Genomic DNA, 19,404 nt, shown 5'->3' with positions numbered 1-19,404 from the left:
GCCCATTAAGAGTTTTGATTGGTGGAGATACGAGCAATCCGATTATCTGATTGGCTATTTCGACATGTGTTTCAGACATGATGGCTGAAAGAGGCGTGACGAAAAGGCAAGATAGGTAGGCGTGCTGCACAGGCGGCAGATGTGGTGTCAATTTGAGCTACTGAGATAAATAATTTACGACTTCTAGTAAGGGAGTTAAATGTGACACACTAATTAAACTAATAACTATAACTGTCAAACATGGCAAAAATGTATTTATTTATTGAACGTTGCATTTTATAAATATAATTTTATTACATTTGACCAGAAACTGAAACTATGCACCCATTAAGTGTAGAAACTGTTTATTTTCTAAAATAATTGGACAAGTTTTTGTATCTTTTGTATACAAATCAAATTTGTCACAATGTAAATGCACTGTAGATCATTAATACAACTTTATTTGTCCCTGATTAATAGCAAAAGTAGAATGAAGCAAAATAAATGAGACAATGTCTCACAACAATACAGTATTGATCAATTAATTATTGGTCTCTGAATCCTAGTCTAAACAAATCTCTAAACAATAAAGTGCTTAACAATTCGAAGACACATTCAAAGTCCTAAAAGATTAAACACAGATTATTTTTAATCAACCGAATAAACAATAAAAAAAAAGACAAGAAAGATTTAGGGCGTTGGTCCTATTCAACCAAAAGGACCAAACATCTGACAACAAAATCAACAAAAGTAGTCCAGATCTTTTCACATATTATTCATTTGGTTCGACTCATTGAGAAGAACATTTCAATGTTTGAACTCCACTGCAAGCCTCCAGATGTCTACTGCTTTAGCCAAAGTAATTTCCACTGGAAGAGAGTCTAGACCAGGAAGAGAAGTGATGTTCTTCTGCTCCAAATGTAATTCCATGGTGGAGCTGATGCTGTGGTGGGACACAGAAAGAGAAAGGAGGAAGGGTATTCAGTGGTGTGGTTTAGGATCAACAGTTAGCTTTGGATGCTATTGTTCTCAACACACGCATTCCTATTCTTTCCGACCAGCTGCCTGCTCAGTAGGTGACCAGAACAGGGCATACTGACAGATGGGAGCCTGGAGGGGTCAAAGTGTGCCTCTCTTGGGTCTGAAAGCCCACAGGTCTCCAGGGAATGACTAGGTCTCTAGGAGGTCTGCATTGTTGTGATTGAAAGTGCTCATTCTGGGTAAAACTTAAAAGACCCTTATGTCACTTTGTGTTGTAGGACTTGGTATTAAATGCTCTAGGGCCTTTTTAAGTGTATTTGCTTGGGATGCCAGAACATTTCCTGACTTTTTATTTTGACAATAATTACCCTGAACAATGACATTAAGGTGTAAGTCATTTGGAATTGGATTGATTTTTTCAATTACAAGCCATTTATCAAAATGTTCCAGTGTCATCCAGTTTTAAAATGCATTACTATTCAGATCTTTAAAATACTTGACTGGCATTTTGCAGTATATATCTTCATGTCATTCCCTTCATGCTTTGTCCCAGGGTCCTGGACATTCTGTAAAGGTTTATAATGAATGGCTGACTGTAGTTATCCCTTATGAAATGTACATTTAAAAAGTCTGCTAATCAAATGCCTAGCATTATGTGAAAAATGGTCAGGACATTTTTGTGAGCATTTTGCCTTTTGTAGCTAGTTTGCCTCATTAAAACTCACTCTCACAAATGGTGAGCCAAGAAGGCTGCAGTCCAGATGGCTAAAATGCAGGGGAAATAAAAATAGAAAGGTAAAAAAATAAGATCAGTTCTTACTCCCAGTGCGGAGCGAAGCCGTCTTCCACAGTGCTGTTGGTCCTGAGCTGAAGGATCTCATGTAATTCCAAAGAGAAAATGTCAATATCTGTGAGGCCAAGGAAAACCTTCACCTGCTTTCTTTCCTCTGATTTCAGATTATCTCTGAATTCTTTGGACAACTGCTGGAATGGATCCTGTAAAATTGTAAAAGATTTAAATTAGAAAAACCGTAATACACCGGATCAATAAAGATGAAAACATCATTAGTATGTTCTGGAATGAAGTCTTCAATCAATATTGTCCAGCTATTCAGTAGAGTATGGGTTAAAAGTCAAACTGTTGTTTGTGGCACACGCTCTCTTGTTAAAGCTTGACACACTCGGACCAACACTCTCCCTTGGATTTACAACCCTCGTTTGTCCACTCTCTCTGTTGTTTAGGGTCAATCAGAGGAGGTCAACAGAGGTTACTAGTAATGGGGTCAGTTTAGTGACAGGCTAAATAGCTGAGCAGAAGTATTAGATGCCTGTACAAAGAATGCACTGTGAAAACATTCATTTTAACAGAAATCATTTATGCATATACTACCATTCAAAATTTTGGGATTTTTCCTTATGTTTTTGAAAGAAGTCTCTTATGCTGAAAAAGGTTGCATTTAATATTCAGTAAAAACAGTAATATTCTGAAATATTATTAACGGTTTTCTTTTTTAATATATTTTAAAATTGACTTTATTCCTGAGATGACAAAGATGAATTTTCAGCATCATTACTCCAGTCTTCAGTGTCAGACAGTTCTTCAGAAATCATATAATATGCTGATATGCTGCTCAAGAAACATTTTTGATTATTATCGGTTGTGCAGCTTAACATTTTTTTTTGTAGAGACAGTGACGCATTTTTGTCAGGATTCTTTGATAAGCAAAGTAAGAAAGTACAGCATTTATTTGAACAAGAAATTTTGCAACGTTATAAATGCCTTTACTGTCTCTTTTGCTCAATTTAATGCATCCTTTCTGAATAAAACTATCAATTTCTTTAAAAAAATCATACCTAGCCCAAACTTTTACAAGGCACCGGCTATTTGCACTAAGTGTAAATATTTGTTAGATGCTATTTATACAGAAACTATCTGCACCTCAGTGTATTGTAGTATATTATAAAACAGTATGTAATAATAACATATTCAGAGTATATTATCATATTTATTAAAATAATAAATGGATGCTGCTTTATTGGGACATTACTTGTACAGTACTTGTCATTACCTTCCCTACACCTACTTCTAACCCTACCCTTTAACACTTCATTCCCACTATTAAATACCCGTTATAGGTATTTTATTTCCATGTTTTCATAATTTTCATTTAAAATAAATGCTACTCTGAGCTGATACAAACCTGGGTCGGTCATGTTAAAAGCTTTATTTTACATGTCACTGATTCTGTTGTCAGTGAGATTTATTTAGTAATTTTGTCTAGCTCATTCAGATTAATGGTTAATGTAACAAGGCAGACTATTTGCACTTGTAAATAGACACTCTTTACACTCTAAATTTTTTGAGAACTATACTGAGGAAATTTTCTTATGGTCAAAACCTGTGTTGATGCACACTTCCTACTGGCTTAGTGTAGGTAGATCAGAAGAAAACAAATGCTATAAATGTAATTCATAGTTTAGATGTAAAAATACTATGTGATAGCTATGTGTCTTCATGATGTACAGTACTATGTGTCCCCACATCACAGCTAGGCTGAATGTCAAATTACCTGTCCTTTCCTCATCATCTGTTCACTTTTCCAGCAAGTCAGGAGCTGCCAGGTGGCTGTGCACTGACTGAACCGGTTCTCTTTTAAAGCCTGAAACCAAGAAGCGTGGATTCGAATTACAGAAGCACACAGGTGATACGCACTGAGAGTAGTGGTGAAATACCTGTTTGGTTAAATTTCCTAGAAGTTACTGCTTTAAATACATGCCTCACCTCAGCTATGTTATTTGAGATGTGTTGGTTCATTTTCAAAGAGTCTGTCAGATAGGACAGCAGCAGGGCCTGTGGGTCTCCTCCAGTTTTACCTAGGAAACGAAGTCCAATCTCCACGACATACACTGCATCACACACATCAGTGAATGAACGTAACATTGATCTCATGGAGCTGAGCTGAGAGCCCTTTAGAGGTTCCTGTCAATCAAATGGGAAAAAATGAGGATTCCTTAAGAAGAAAAAATGCTTTCATTTAAAGAAATATTCAAGTGGACTTTGAATTAAATAAAAATGTATTCATAAATAATTATATTATATTTTAGGCATTTTGCTTACTGTTTTTGATCAAATGAATGAAGTGCAAAGAGACTGAAGAAAATTACCTGAGGTATTTTGGCTCCGACCTCCTTGAGGATTTCTATAAAATTCTGATGGCGTCTTCTCAGATACTTATCAGTGTCCTGCAATACATTTTTAATTATGAAGTCTTAAGTAACCAATGAATCTGGTCATATATTGAACAACAGTATGATAATAAGGTTTAAAATATGTGGACTCACAGTTTGAATGCGTGGCTTGCTTGCAAAAAATCGTCGGCTGAGTTCTCTCTCAATAGCCTGATGATCATAGGAGCTCATAGTCTGCTGACCCTTCTTTAGTGTGTAATGGCAGTTAGCTAACACCAGAGGGAGCAACTCCCTCTCCGGGTGACACAGGGCAAGTTGGCTTTTGGACAGTGCCGCCAATGGAACTTTATAGTCACTGTAAGATAAAATACAACTAATGCATTAAGATGTTGAAACACATTTAGGATGCTTCTCAAACGGAAGGCTGCATGATCCTAGTAAGTGCTGCTGAAGGCTATTTTAATAGCCTTTATAGGATCCTTGGAAAGTTGCCTTCATTTCGTGTCCTTTATTCAGTTTATTTTGAAGGATGCATCAAGTATATCCTTTGCATCCTTAAATCACCAACAATCCTTTGCACACATTCCAATTCATAAAAAGAACTGATGGAAAATGAGTCGGCACTGAGCTTGTCTGAGTTCGGAGATGAAGGTATACATGTGTGACGTAGCCATGTGCATTTACTAGATCGTTTCATTCTAGCATTTAATGCTAAGGAGGGCTCTAGTTTACACACCTCTGAAGGACTGGACTAAGAAGGACAAAGCCTCACTAGGATGTAGCCTTCTGTTTGAGCAGCACCCTTAGACTTATAAACATATAAACATATACTCTTTGATTAAAAAGGTCACAACTAATACAGGTTAGAATGTGCTTATACACTTACATAATAGGATGCATTAAATTGATCAAAAGTGACAGTAAAAAAATTTCATTTTCAAGACATTTTCGCTAATTTACAAATCCTGGCAAAAGAGGACGTATGGTATGGTCACTCTATGTAATGGCTCCTGAAATTCAGCTTTGCCATCACAGAAACAAATGATAAATATATTAAAATAATAATAAAAAACAGTTATTTTAAATTAATAATATTTCACAATATTTCTTTTTACAGTAATTTTAATTCAAATAAATGCAGCCTTAATGAGCATAAAATACTTCATTAACATTAAACAAGTCTTACCAACCCCAAATTTGTGAACAGTAGTATACATTCATTCTCAAATACACACCTGTCTTCCTGGTGACAGAGTTTTCTTGCTTCTCGCACAAGACTGTTGTGGGTCTCAGACAGAAGATCTATGATTGCCTGGAGACATGAGCCTGGTCCACGACGACTCAGGGACAGAAACTGCCCGGAGCTTTCCTTAGTTAGGTCTTTTTCACAAAGTGCATGATCCACTGAAGCTGAAATAATAAAACTGTTATAATGATGACTAAATTCACTTGTAGCATTTTAATGTTTAAGCATTTATGTGTTTTAAATGTATAACCTCTAACAGCTTACTGGATATTTCCATTCTGAGTTGGTTCCACACCTTCATGAAGATCTCTACTCTTTCCGACAATAATTTCTTCTGGTGGCCTATATTCAGTAACACAAATTAGAGTACAGTAATGTAACATGTATACAAAAGCTTCATAATTCAGTCAACTAGCTCTCTCCACCAGTGAGTATAAGCTTGACAGACCAGCAGGAATAGTGTGCAGAAGTGAAGCGATGGTGTGGGTTTGGGTCTCAGAGCTTGAAGGAAGCACTTTCATTAGATCAGACAACAGGGCAGCAAGAGCCGGCAAATGGATCAGCTGTCGTATGCAGTGCACCTGATAAACACAAACACACACATGTGCATATGTTTGTAACAACATGAAACCATGTTTGCAACTTCCGTTGCAAGGACCTGGATAATTATATGTCTTCGGTTAACGAACCTTATTGACAAAAAGCTTAAGCAGGGCTGCTTGACTCTGCTCTATTTGCTGCGATAAGCTTTCCACCGTTAGGACAGGTGAGGGGCTCCAGAAGGCAGAGTGGTGGGTGGGGCAGTTAGTGGGGAGATTAAGGATTTTTTTAGGGTTTCCCCTCAGTATCTTCATCAGGGGGCTGTTAGAAAGTTGGTTATCAGCTACAATTTGCTCCTGTGCACGGCCCAACATTTTGTTCATATCCTGAAAACAGAGACAAAGGTTGACAAAAGCAAGTACATGCGGTTATATGACTTAATATTTACACTTCCTTAATTGTTTAGGAGTCAATCTGGGTTTCTCAAAGACGACTTATGGTTTAATGTATCCCCTTGATATGTATCAGTATCAAGACTCACCTGTAAAACAGGACTGATGACTGTTTTACACATTGTACTCTCCCACTGCTCTCTGGACTTCCGTGAAGACAGATCCACGCCAGCACCTGATGTAGAGGGGGGAAGAATATCAAACATATGTTCTCTGATTGCACAATTTTTTTTCCAGTGTTGTTGCTGTCAATTACAACTAAAACTATTACAAATATTAAAAAACGTACACAAAAATTAGAAATGTTGCTGTGGCAACTAACTGAAATAAATAAGCGTAATTTGAAATAAAAAAATTTATCTTTAATCTTTAAAAAAAAAGATTAATATGGATACCTGAGGTGGTCTGTAGAGCCCTGCTGAAGATCAGATGAATGATAATGGCACAGTCGTCCATGTTAAGATTCAAAGTCTTCCCGAGAACCTCCATGTCCTTCTCAAGATGTTGCCAAAGGAATTCTTCGACATCATAAACAGTTGGTTTGATCATATTTCTGATTCCCTGTGAAGAACCAAGGCCTTTAGAAAACAGTGCTTTGATTCTCTAATGCTAGTGACCCACTTACTGACTAAGTAGTTGGCATTATTTAGATAAGGTTTCCAAAAACCAAGGGAGTTAGCATGCAAAACTACATCTAATAAGTCAAATTTTACTCACACATATTGCCATTAGGGTTCCTTTCAACCTTTTTACCTGTTGTTGATGAATGGCCCCTTGTAACATGGCCAGGTGAAGACATAGACGTAGGACACGAGACTGTGCTGGAGTGAGATTCCTGTTTGGGGCTTCAGACCGGTTTTCAGCCCACCCCAGTATATGTCCAGGTTTTGTCAGGTCTGTGACTATACTGACTTGAGTAAAACCTTCCACTGGTTTATGATTATGGCCTCCTATTGGCACTCCACAAGTGGCACAAGATGAAAAAGCCACTGGTTTACCACACTAAACAGGTGGAGAGAAATAAACAATCGTAATCATTTCCCAGACTACAGCATCAATTCACTCAACTGAAAATGAAAGAAAATATCTCACCTCTCCCACAAAGCATGCATGACCATTAGAACAATCTATAAGGTCGGAATGAAAAACAAATTATTTTAGTTAGGTGGCATTTAAAGAAATATTATTATTTTCATTGACTTCATGAACAAGTCACACTCACAGTACATCTGCAGTTTTCCCTCTTTGAGCCACTGGCGGGCCTCACTGGTATGGTCGTCAGGCATTGTGGGTAGAAAGGCTTCCTGAGGATGAGTAGAGAAGCATGGCTATTTTAATTATCATCCTGATCCATTCAAAAATCAAAATCTGTATAATTCATTAAGTAGTGGTCCTCACTGTCATGTTCTGAGGTTGAGAGGCGATGTTGTAGAGGGGATTGAGCAGTCTGGTTCCACTGTAAAACACTGCGCTCGCATGCACTAGGAGCTCCAGTACAGGACGACGCTGAGCAGGTACAGCTGCACTGAGACTCAGGTTAGATCCTGGACCTCCAATCTGATTGGATAAGAGAGCAGTGCAGAGCTCTCTGCCATGTCCTGATATGTTCTCTCTAATAACGTCCTCCAAGAGCCTGATCTCCTGTTCACAGAAAGGAAAATTTAGTCTGCCAGGAGTGTTTTGCCATTTTTTTTATTTTGAGAATCTCATAAAGTAAAGGCATTCATGCTCAAACATGTTACTATTACAGGTTGGATCAATTTAAAACATCAGAATGATAAGTATGTGAAACTTTGTTGCAATTTCAAATGTAGTCCTACTGTGTATGGATTCCAATTGACATCTGGGTTAATAAAATCAAAAAACCTAACCAGCACTTGCCTGAGGATTTATAGCTCTTTCAGTTGACATGAAGCGACAGGTGACCTGCCTGAACACAGCTAGAGTCAGCAGGATGTTTTTCAGTGGGCCAGAACCACCCATTGTCTGAAAAAGTTTTTTATAAAACTGTTTACACTCCAGCTCCAAGTACATTATACACCACTGTTCAGAAGTTTGGGCTTTTTTTTTTTTTTTTAAAGAAAATTATACTTTTGTTCAGCAAGGATGCATTAAATTGATTAAATGTGACAAATACATTCTTTACTGACATTCTAAGACATTTCAAATGCTGTTTTTTATACTTTCTCAAAGAATCCTAAAAAATGCAAAATAATTTCTATAAAAATATTAAGCAGCACAACCGTTTTCAACATTGACAATAATAAGAAATGTTGGTTGAGTATCAAATAAGCATATTAGAATGATTTCTGAAGAATCATGTGACATCGAAGACTGGAGTAATGATCCTGAACCTTCAGCTTTGCCTTCATATACATTTTTTAAAACAGATGTAGACACTGACCCGTAGAGCATCTTTGAGTCCATTTGTTGTGCCTTCCTGCAGTGCTTCTCCCACTCCATTTCTAAGAATGTGGTATGACTGACCACAACACAAAAAACGATCCACCTCTGCAGGAATCAACCTCTGTAAAAGAGAAAATAACAATTATAATGGAGCAGCTACAATTTTTCCAAACTTAATTTTATTATATAATTATATATAACTGTAAACACCCTAAAAACAACATAATTTTGAATGGCCATACATGAAGGCGTAGTATCTCCGCAGGAAATATCCATTCATAATCAGTGCTGTTCATCAGTGCTTGCAGACAGTCCATGCCAGCCTGCCTGTTGAGTGACCGAAGCAGGTAAACTCTGTACCAGCCGTTGTCACAGTATTCACACACAGCCTTCACCTGCTCCAAAAGCTTTATCTCCACTTCATCAAAATGATCTAAAAGACATCAAACATATGGAAGGATTGCACACAGTTTTGCAAATGTTATCTACTGTTATTCATTTGAGCGTTGCAATATAACTGCCATGAATCAGTCAGACCAGAAGACCCTCTTACCGGTTCTTTGGCTGACAGCTCTAGACAGGATATGGGCAGCAGAGTCCAGACACATTCTGAGGCGAGCCATAGACAGCAGAAACTCAGCTGGGTCATTCTGTCTGGAAGGTGTCTGTTTACGAGCCAGTCGGCTAAGGAAGCTTGAGTTGTCCTTCAGATGTCTATGATCTCCATTTAATCCAGAACAAAACAGGGAATCCTGAATAAACATAATTCTGCTTTTAGAAAGACATATGCAGACTTTAGATAATAATTTATGTGTCTGAAATCGGAATACAGCCATTGGTGATTATACTACATGAAAAAAACACACGTTTTTAGTGCATTGTTGGGCATTTGCTAAGGTACTCTGGATGGTGCTAAGGCAATGATAGAAGGTTGCTTACTGGCCCAAAACAAAAGAGTCAGAAGAGTCCACCATGGGATTTTTCTGTATGATCACATGTCCATGGTACAAAACAGATGTAGCGCCAAAGTTTAGTACTCGAGCAATAGTAAAAGTGATACTTGCCTAAGCAAGCGCCATTATTGAGTAAATACAAGACAAAAGGGTGAGATTATGACACACCTGGAAACAGTTAACAAAGAGTCGATAGAGTTCAGTTCTGTCCTGCTGGTCCAGAAGCTTGGTCTCCAGGTCTTCTAAGTACGTTTGAATATGCTTCTTCACCTGTTTGGAACTGAAGAGATTATCTTATTTAACACTGCTCTTAATAAGAATGACCAAAACTCACAAGACAACTTTGAACAGAACAACTCACTATAAACTGCATATTTAAAGACATACATAAAAGGTCACATATGCCTGGTGTGTTAAAGTGTATGTATGTGTTGTCAGTATTGCAACACCTGTATTGCAGAAGGAGTTTAGGCAGCACAGAGCGCACCACAGGACTCTGGTCAACACATTCCAAAAATGGGGTGAGCTCTCTGGTCTTATAAACATCTCCTGTAATGTTAGACATGTAAACATAAACATTAAAAAGATAACATATTATAATTCATATTATAGAATAAATCATTATTTCTAGATCTTTGTAATGATTTGGTTGACCTGTTTCACAAAACTCAATCATCCATTCATAGCAGTTCTCGCGTTATTAGAATATTGGAGGGGGAAATTATTATGTTTTAAACTTCGGCCTGTTTTTCACACAAAGCTATTGTATGATTTCAGAAGACTTGGAATACAGAACATCGCATGGACCCCTTTTGAATGCTAAATTTTTATCCTTTTTGAAGCTTGAAAGCTCCGGTCCTTATTCACTGTACAGAAATTTAATTTTGTGATGGAAAATTCCACAAGGAAATTCACCCACCTTGTGCCAAGATGAGGAGAGAGAAAAGCAGTTCCACCAGGTCCTCTGTGGGGTCTTGATCATCAGTCAGACAGAAGCGAGAAACCACCTCCAGGAAAAATGTGTTACAGCATTTTCTTATCTCTCTATGCTGCTTCAGGGCTAAGCTGTAACAGACAAAACTCAGACTTTACAGACTATATATATCAGAGGTTACCAAGAACAAGGAATTAAACTCACTCTATGGTTGTGGAGACAATGGGCCGGTAATTGTTCGATAGAGGTGCCCTGCACTTGGGACAGTACTTCGCTTCTTCTCTCTCCATGGATCTCCTCAGACAGGACAGACAAAACACATGCTCACAAGGAAGAGAAGTGGGCTCTGACAGATCTGACAGACACACAGAGCACTTCAAACCATATCTGTGAAGAAAGAGTATACAGAAATAAACAAAGGTTATAAATCATTCAGTAATGCTTAATAAAGTAAAATGCAGATTTAAAATCAATAATATATTTAAATATATTACAATAAAATATTGTTACATAGTTTCAAATAAAATCAAACATATCATCTCAAATTATACAGCTCAAAAGAAATTCAAGTGTACCGCAGTTCTCTGATGATGGACTCATCGTGGTAATCATTGAGTATGCGGATGATTTTCCGAAGATTGTCTGTGGTCCTCAAATCAGGAGACCCTTCCATTAGCTGTGAGAAAGGAAATATAAGCAGCACGCAAAGGACTTTTAGGGTCTATTCTGCATCTATTCTTCATGTATTCTGAGAAAATTTGCTATAAGCACTCAAATTTTACTACAGCAAAAATGGCTTCGATGTCTCGTACAAAAGTAATAAACAGAGCAGACAATAAGCCTAGACTGACCCCATGGAACTGACTGCAGTGTTTAAGAGTCAGTGCTTTTATCCGCTCATCTCCAACTTTCATTTTGATGACCACCTTTTCAATGAAAGCAGCCACTAGCAGCAACCCCTGCCACACTGACCTAAAAAAGAAGAAGATTTTTACAATATGAATTGAATAAGAATTCATTACATATATATGTCATAATATATATAAAAATCATTGTTTGCAACGAAGTTTAAAAATTATCCTATTTTCTAATGCTGGAACATTCTTTATAACTCACTTTATAGTATCTAGGTGTTTGAGACAGCCAGGGCTGCAGAGGGCGCTGTAGTCTGGACTAAGCACTCTCTCTAAACATGGCTGAAGTTTCTCAACTCCTTGCAAGAAGGTCTGGCATTCAAGTAGTGATGTTACGGGTAGGAGCTTTGTTTCTTCAACACAGATACCAACAGCTAGAATGTCTTCACACTGTAATGAAACAGTCTCATTAGTCATCATTTAGTAGTTTGACTGCACACTTAAGGTTATATTGCTACATAGCAGTAGTTTAAATAGGCACTGGAATCTAAGTCACCAGCATGTGTTGACCAACTAACTAAGTTTTGCTGATGAACAGCATAACCAGACTAGCATAAACAATCCTAAATCAACATGAAAATCCATGCTACACTCCTGCTCCTCACCATTTCAGGGCTTTCTCTTTTTGATCTTTCTCGTTGGATGATTTGAACCAGCTGAGGGTTGAGCTGAAGGGTATGTGATAATGTGTCCATGCGTGGGGCGTAGATTTGGGCTGCTGCAAGGATCCATGATGGAGAGAGCTCAGGAGTTACTGACATCTCCATTTGCAGAGCAAACACACAACCCAGCACTGCAGTACGAAAGACCTGCAAAAAAATAATAATACATACACACACCCAAAGACCCCTACATTAAAACGAGAGTCATGTGAAACTAAATTTGTTGCCATAAAGACAAAACATTTGTATCTCACCCAAAGCTCTTCCTCAGAGCGGACTTTGAATGACAAAAGAACATGATCAGTCAAGTAACGCTGACCCAAATGAACTTTCTCTCCCTCTGAGAGTTTCTGAATATAGCTGCCCAGTCCACTGTCTGATACAGCACTAACAAACTGTAGAATCCTTGCTTTGCTGTCTTTCTCAGTGCCTGAGAGAAAATGAAATAGCATTAAGTATAAAGTTTTGCATGACTTTGCATTCCAAAGATAAAGGTGTTTTAAGTACAAGTGTATGTGGTATCTGGTTAGCTAACAGGCCAACTTTAGCCAAACACAAAGCAAGAGAACTCACCTCGCACAAACTCTGATTCCTCCCACAAACTCTGGCAGTATGCTTTTATCCGCCAGCTAAAAGGAGCAGCACAGCGTCGTTCCACTTCTCCAACAAACAGCTGACACTGCACATTAATCTCCTGTTCTGGAGTGCTAAAAGACGTAAAAATCCACCTTATCAGTTAAAGTCAGATATTTAAAACTAATTGAATGCCGCATTTAATCATAAGCAGGTTTCATGCATTGAAGATACCTTTCATTTTGAAAGAGAGTTAGGTCAAGGAGCTGTTGATCTTCAAAGATATCCAGCCAGAACTGAGACAGACCCTCACTGAGCCCTTCTCCATACAGTAGGTTCAAGTTGCAGCCTCTGTCTAACACTTCTAACACTTGGGCCAACACTGGGGTCAAAAAACCCTGTAGACAGCGCCACAAAGTGTGCCTGAACACAAACACAGAAATGTTTTGCTCGCTAATTGTTAGTTATCTCTAATCTATGGCTGATCATTCAGTAGAATAAACTTAGTAGGGATGAAGCTTGAGATTATTTTAAAGGCATTTTTGCTTTGTGAAATGCTAGATATGCAAAGCTTCCAAATCATAATTCTAGTCATTTTTTAACAGTTCAAAGTAGTTACCGTTATTTTCTCCCCACAAGTTTTAACTGTCTGAGATTTTTATCTACCGCCTTTTGATTGACATAATATATAATTGGCCCTGAGCATCGGCTGTTTTTGACCATCTGGGATATATAGATGATAGATTGTTAATGCTAGTTGCATTATAATACTGCAGTACCGAAGTGTTCCACCTTCCTGCAGAGCTTTATGGTTCTTTGCCACTTTATAAGCCCAGTCTTCTGGATTATGAACCAGCTCCTCCTTCCGCATCAGTGCAAACTCCAGCCTCCTTAGCAACACTTCCTGGAACCGTACTGTAAATGTATATAAACAAATAGTTGTAACTCAAGCTAATAATTTCTGACAGTTTCTAGTTTCTAGGGGGCGCAAACTGACCTCCTATCCGCCCAGGGTCACCTCCCAGAAGGCCAAGCAATATGTTCATGCGCTCCATACTCCTGGAGGTTTTTTTGCCTATATCTCTCAGCAATGAAGCAGCTTTCTGTGTGCAGGCTCTTATTAGGGACAAACTGTGTAGATGTACTGAATCTCCCTGACAACAAATGAATTATGTTGTAGTCAGAATAATGCAATTTCTTCCCATATGGCACATCGACGTATATGTTTAAACTTATCTGTTGCAAGCTTAAAGGATTTTACCCTCTCAATTTCTGGTCCACTTGTATCCATTTCTTCGGATTGCTTGACATCTGTAAAAGAATATTGTTTTTCTTGCATCTTGTCAAAGGTTTTCCGATTTTTTAAAAATAAAATATTAATGGTGCTTGCTTGGGCAAAGCTTGCCACAATGATACTGTCATGGGTGTTTATAGACCCTTGATATGGCTTGGGTCTCTTCTTCAGTGCAAGTCTATAGGATTTTTATCATCTACCAGGTCGAAACTGTAAGACCAACCACTTACACTTCTCCTTAATAAGTTGCACAATTTGAGGGATAATTCATGCTTGTTGAGTTTAATATTAAGTGTTAGGGGATTGTTTAAAAATATATTGTTGCCTTAGCCAGAACCACTAATAAATCTAAAAAATATTTGACTCATTTCTCCAATTTTAGCAATTAGTGGATGTAAAAATTGCAGGCAGCATTTGGTCCTTACATACCTGACTGGATTGTCTGAGAGATGAGTTTACTTATAGGTATTCCACAAAAAGCATTAAGATTTAAGCTCATGTCATCAGAATCTCTGAGGTCATCAATATGAACAGACAGCCAAACTCCTTTAGTAAAAAAGATAAAGATACATGTTATTTTACAATAATATCTAAACACGTTTCACCTACCAAAATAGTTCCACTTACCTCCTTGAAAGCCAATGTACTTGTTGCCACTTGTTGTACATTGCTCCCCAATTCGGGAGAGCTTTGTTATGAACACAGTATAGACATTGCATTCATCCGACTTTAAGGATAATATTTCATTCATGGTACAGTACCTGAGGTAAGAGGAATGAAAGATGAAATGTACGGACTGTTACTAAACTGAAATCTGATGCAAGTATACTGTAAAATGTGAGTAACGTAATCCACTTTTTTCTAAAAGTCTTTCTCAGAGATTTCATTGTTTTTTAGCCACCAACATCAAAAGACTCACTTCGCTGAAGCAATAAGTTCATTTTTGCACAATGACTCTTCCATGTCCATCTGAACCAAGAGAATGTGTAGAGACAGCCCAGATTCCTTCAGGAATAACCTGTGGAAAAAGAGATAACGTACAACAAATTGTTGACCATTTGTTACTAAAGTGAAAGGTACTGAATAAATTAAATATATAATAAATAAAAAATTCAAATTAACCGTATCTTGCTGCAAAAAGAAACTTCTGTGTCAAATTGGTGTAAAGAGAGCAGAAGAAGCCGCTCGGTGGACAAACCCAAGGCTGGAGCAAGATTTCTCACATCAGCTCCAGTGAGAAGATTAGAGAATGTGGTTACCTAGCAGAAAACATGAGCATTGTTAAGTCTCTTAAAAGTATGAGGAAAAGTGCATCTATTGTCTGTCATCTGTAAAACATTACCTCTAAGAATTTGCTCTTGTCCTTATCGGTTTTGTTCAGATGGTTTTCTAATAGGTCTCTGAGAGACTGATGGCTTTGCTGATGGAAATACATTCTCTGAAGTGTGTTTTTCTCCTGATTTCCGAATTCGGAATACTTCAACCTAAGTACGGAGTCTGGTGTGGAACAATTCAAGAGAAAGCTTTTGGCAGTTTCATAGGCCTCCTCTTCCTCATCCATGGTTTTGTTTGACTCTATGGTTTTGATTGACTCCATGCTGTCTCTTGCTTCAACATCAACAGGATCTTCATCCATTTTCACAAGACCAAAATCATCTCCAAGAGTCACAATTTCTTCATGAACCTTATTGTCAACTTCCATTGAGGCATCTCCTTGTGCCTCATCAAGAAATTTGTTAATTTCCTCTTGAGACTCTGTTATATCTTCATCAATGTGATGAGCCACAGTTTCCTCTCTTTTCATGCATATGTCCATGGCCACATTAATGTTAGATCCCTCTTCACTTGGTTCATTGATTTCATTCTTGTAAATGGGAATGCATTGGAGTTCATCATTTTGAGTAGCTTTATCGTGGCCCAATTTTTGTATTTTCTCTAAAGCCTGCAGGAGTGCACTGGCACAAGCATCGCCATGGAAACCAACAAAGGCATCTGATGAGCTGAAATCTGCTTCAGTAGATTCAGACTGCTGAACTTTTGAGAACTCTTGCACCCACTGTTTGAGTTTTCCCAAAACTCTGTGCTGCCAAGGAGTCAAATCTGTACTTCTGTCAACTTTGTGTTTCTCCAGTCTGTTTTTAAGAGGAACAGGAAACTTTCTGTAGACTTTTTCCTGGTCTTCCACCACAACTAGTCTGAAGTCTCTGTGAACTCGACACTTTACTCTATGTGAACCAAGTCCCAAATCAACATACTGCTGTCCACTGAAGTACACATAGTATTGATTCAAAGCATCATACAAGCTTTCATATAGATTAAGGAGATTCAAAAGGATGACCGTTCGACCTGTCTCCATGCATGCCTTTATTCTACTCACATTGCGGCATATCTGGGCATACTCCTGGTCTTTGGGAAATCCTGATCCAAAGACAATTTCTGGGCATGTATAGTTCTCCTTGGAGAAAATATGGTGTTGGATTATGTGTAAGGCAGCATTGTTAGTTGTAAGCAAAAGAAGGTATCGACATTCTTTGTCACTGTGGTGGTTAAGACTTTTTTCAATCATTGTCAATGTACTTGGCCTTTGGACATCTTGAATGTTTTGGAAGATTTCCAAGAAATAATCAAGTGGATCAAAATCCTCCCTTTGTCCACTGAAGTTTCTCAACACAGCCTCTGCCAACTCACTGTCACATGGCTCTTGATCTGAATCGCTGACTGTTGCAAAAAGCATTTTTATCAAGCTATAATAATCTCGGAGTCCAAAGAACTGCTCACTGTCAGTTTCACAGATGTTTAGGAAGCCTTTTGCCAATTTTGGCAGAAGGTGCTTGATTTTGAGAAGAACGGTTGATGAGGATTCGCAGATACCTTCAGCTGTCTCAACTAAGTCTTTTTCACTTGGGTCCCAACGGGACACAAAAATACCCCTGTTCATTTTTGCTGGATCGAGAGCCCAGTTTGAGATTCCAACAAATCCAACCTTCATGTATGGTTGTGGGTTGTCACTGTCTATGCATCCATCCTCTAGAAGAGGATGCAATGTCTTTAATGGCATCTGAGGAGAGTCCTCTGCAAGTCCTATTTCATCCAGTACAACTACTGACACATACTCTTCTAAGTTCTTATCCTTTTGGAACCGGGCACAGTTCCGGAAGGTACCAATGATTCCTTCTGGGCTTGAGTGAGGACTGCACTGAAAGGACACCATGTGAACCTCCTTGAGTTTCTTGAATAAGTCACAGTGAGAGGCCTGGCGCTGCATTGCATCTGCTACGACAGTCTTAGCAAGAGATTTTGAGCTCCCTGGCTTGCCAACCAGAAAGAGTGGGATTCTCAACTCAATGCAGACCACCATAAGGAAGACATTCTCTTTCAAAGCCAGATTTTTGGCAATCGTTTTTCTTGTTTGGATCTTCCTAAGAAAGAAGTCTTGGCATGAAGCTATCTCCAGCTCCAGTGACTCTTTAGAGTTAAACTCATCAGGAAAGTATTTGCTGATAGTCTGTAGGTATGGACTTTTGTCTTCAAGTGATGGGTAATAGCAAACACCGACTGCAAGCACCAAGCATTTCAAGATCATCTGCTTAATTTCAATCAAGCGGAAACTTGGAAAAAAATCATCTCTGTGGTTGTAAAACCAAACCAGGACCCCCATTGATCTCTCCACATCCCTAAGGCTTACGAAGCTGCATTCATCTGCTTGGCTGCGCATATATTTCTGAGAGGCAGCCAAAACTTCTGTGATCACATGCTGGCATGCTAGGGGCAATCCATGATCTCTCATTTGTTTTTGCACAATCTGACGAATGTAAGAGAGTTCAGCTGAATCACTTAACTGTCCAAAATCCCATACCAGAGGCACCATGCTAGGGGGTAACGGGTGAACACGGTACACAAGCTGTCTCATGGGAACTTTACCAAGGCGATCCTCAGTTTCCTCAGCTTTCACTCTGTATCCTAAACCAGCTTGCTCCAAGCGATCAACCATTTTGGGTGTGTGTCTCCTGTATGGATTGCAAGCAGCAATTATTTTCAGGCCAGAGTTTTTCTTCAGAGGGTATCCCTGTACAGTTTTGTCACATAGCACTTCCTTAATGGCAAAGATTGCTTCGGTTGTGTTGGCTTCATCAAAAAACAAAACGGTGTCGAGTTTATAATTTTGCCAATTGTTCTGAGCAAGTTCTTCTGCTTCCCGCACCTTCCTATAGATGATGTCAGAAGTAGTACCTCCATGAACTTTGACTAATTTCATGTTTTCAACATTTCTGCCTTCACGTTGCAGATCACAGAGAAAGCGCACAAGCCGCGTTTTCCCACAGCCAGTTTCTCCCATGATGATCACAGGAATCTCACATCTGAATCTCATATGAATAGCCAACATCTTCATAACATTGTCAGTAGTGAGTTCATACGTTGGATCTGGATCAAACTGTCCTTTTACCCAGCCTTTTTTGGCACCAACAACAAAGGAAATTCTTCGTATCTTGTCTTCTCTGGACAGGTCATCAAAGTCCTCAGAAAGGTTAATTCTTTGTCGCTCAATGTCTGTAAACAGGTCTTGTGTCATCACATTTTCCATTAACACTTTGCCACTTTTTGAATCGACTGCATTAAGAATTGTCCCATTTTTCTTTACGTGGAATCCTAAGAAAGACATGGTGGAATGATCTGCATTGAAAAAGATGTATGGGTGAGATTCATTTTCCCATTGTTTTCGAATAGATAGGATGTCTTCCTCATCTTCATTCTCAGAGAAAAAGGAGGGGCTCTGGTCAGAGATGTCAATGGAAGGAGAGGCAAAGTCTCGAGCCATGTGAATCATGAACTTTACTATGAAGCCCTTAAAGCCACTTAAATTGTCAGCAAGGAAGTCTGGATCACAGAACAAGGAATTCTCACAGTCTTTAAGCTGCAGGTTAAGAAACCAAGTAAAGTGCTTTAATTCTGCCCATGATGGGTCCTTCAAGCCATAGTTTGACAAAAGATGTTGGAGACAGTCAACTGGATCACCTTCTACAGAATGAGCTTGATAGTTGAAGTGATCCAAGTTGAAATTCCTGTTGAACCTCTTTAGGTATTGGTAGGGTCTCTGAATGTCTTCACTTTTAAACTCTCCATTATCCATCAGTGGATCCAAGGATGTGTACACCCCTTTTTTTCTCAAGATCTCCAAATCCTTGATGTCTTTAGGGGGTCTGCAGAAGATAGTAGGCAGTGCATTCAAAAACCCATGGGTTGTCTGTAAAACAAAGAAATGCAGAATTCCAGGTTAGTCCCA

General features: G+C 38.6%; 1 protein-coding gene across 1 annotated transcript in view; it reads right to left on the bottom strand.

Annotated features, from left to right (window-relative positions):
- Positions 1-327: 327 nt before the first annotated feature.
- rnf213b (ring finger protein 213b) overlaps positions 328-19,404 on the bottom strand; it is a 31,877-nt gene continuing 12,800 nt past the window's right edge. The window contains exons 25-63 of the mRNA XM_084134774.1: positions 15,466-19,365; positions 15,246-15,382; positions 15,043-15,141; positions 14,751-14,884; positions 14,553-14,669; positions 14,091-14,140; positions 13,827-13,983; positions 13,609-13,744; positions 13,064-13,252; positions 12,830-12,963; positions 12,511-12,686; positions 12,200-12,403; positions 11,797-11,984; positions 11,532-11,652; positions 11,256-11,356; positions 10,885-11,067; positions 10,666-10,811; positions 10,196-10,295; positions 9,915-10,026; positions 9,347-9,545; positions 9,036-9,226; positions 8,792-8,914; positions 8,269-8,373; positions 7,786-8,028; positions 7,610-7,691; positions 7,480-7,514; positions 7,141-7,389; positions 6,783-6,948; positions 6,477-6,562; positions 6,085-6,321; positions 5,844-5,976; positions 5,660-5,737; positions 5,385-5,559; positions 4,303-4,504; positions 4,126-4,203; positions 3,743-3,940; positions 3,531-3,620; positions 1,781-1,956; positions 328-922 (exon numbers count right to left, since the gene is read on the bottom strand). Of these exons, the coding sequence (XP_083990900.1) occupies positions 787-922; positions 1,781-1,956; positions 3,531-3,620; positions 3,743-3,940; positions 4,126-4,203; positions 4,303-4,504; positions 5,385-5,559; positions 5,660-5,737; positions 5,844-5,976; positions 6,085-6,321; positions 6,477-6,562; positions 6,783-6,948; positions 7,141-7,389; positions 7,480-7,514; positions 7,610-7,691; positions 7,786-8,028; positions 8,269-8,373; positions 8,792-8,914; positions 9,036-9,226; positions 9,347-9,545; positions 9,915-10,026; positions 10,196-10,295; positions 10,666-10,811; positions 10,885-11,067; positions 11,256-11,356; positions 11,532-11,652; positions 11,797-11,984; positions 12,200-12,403; positions 12,511-12,686; positions 12,830-12,963; positions 13,064-13,252; positions 13,609-13,744; positions 13,827-13,983; positions 14,091-14,140; positions 14,553-14,669; positions 14,751-14,884; positions 15,043-15,141; positions 15,246-15,382; positions 15,466-19,365 (9,366 nt within the window). The 3' untranslated portion in view covers positions 328-786. The remainder of the gene's footprint in view (positions 923-1,780; positions 1,957-3,530; positions 3,621-3,742; positions 3,941-4,125; positions 4,204-4,302; positions 4,505-5,384; positions 5,560-5,659; positions 5,738-5,843; positions 5,977-6,084; positions 6,322-6,476; positions 6,563-6,782; positions 6,949-7,140; positions 7,390-7,479; positions 7,515-7,609; positions 7,692-7,785; positions 8,029-8,268; positions 8,374-8,791; positions 8,915-9,035; positions 9,227-9,346; positions 9,546-9,914; positions 10,027-10,195; positions 10,296-10,665; positions 10,812-10,884; positions 11,068-11,255; positions 11,357-11,531; positions 11,653-11,796; positions 11,985-12,199; positions 12,404-12,510; positions 12,687-12,829; positions 12,964-13,063; positions 13,253-13,608; positions 13,745-13,826; positions 13,984-14,090; positions 14,141-14,552; positions 14,670-14,750; positions 14,885-15,042; positions 15,142-15,245; positions 15,383-15,465; positions 19,366-19,404) is intronic.

The sequence above is a fragment of the Abramis brama genome (assembly GCF_963993115.1).
Source record: "Abramis brama genome assembly, chromosome: 14".
Classification (NCBI taxonomy): Eukaryota; Metazoa; Chordata; class Actinopteri; order Cypriniformes; family Leuciscidae; genus Abramis; species Abramis brama.
Note: the sequence above shows the minus strand (reverse complement) of the source record. Positions and strands in the feature narration are given on the sequence as shown.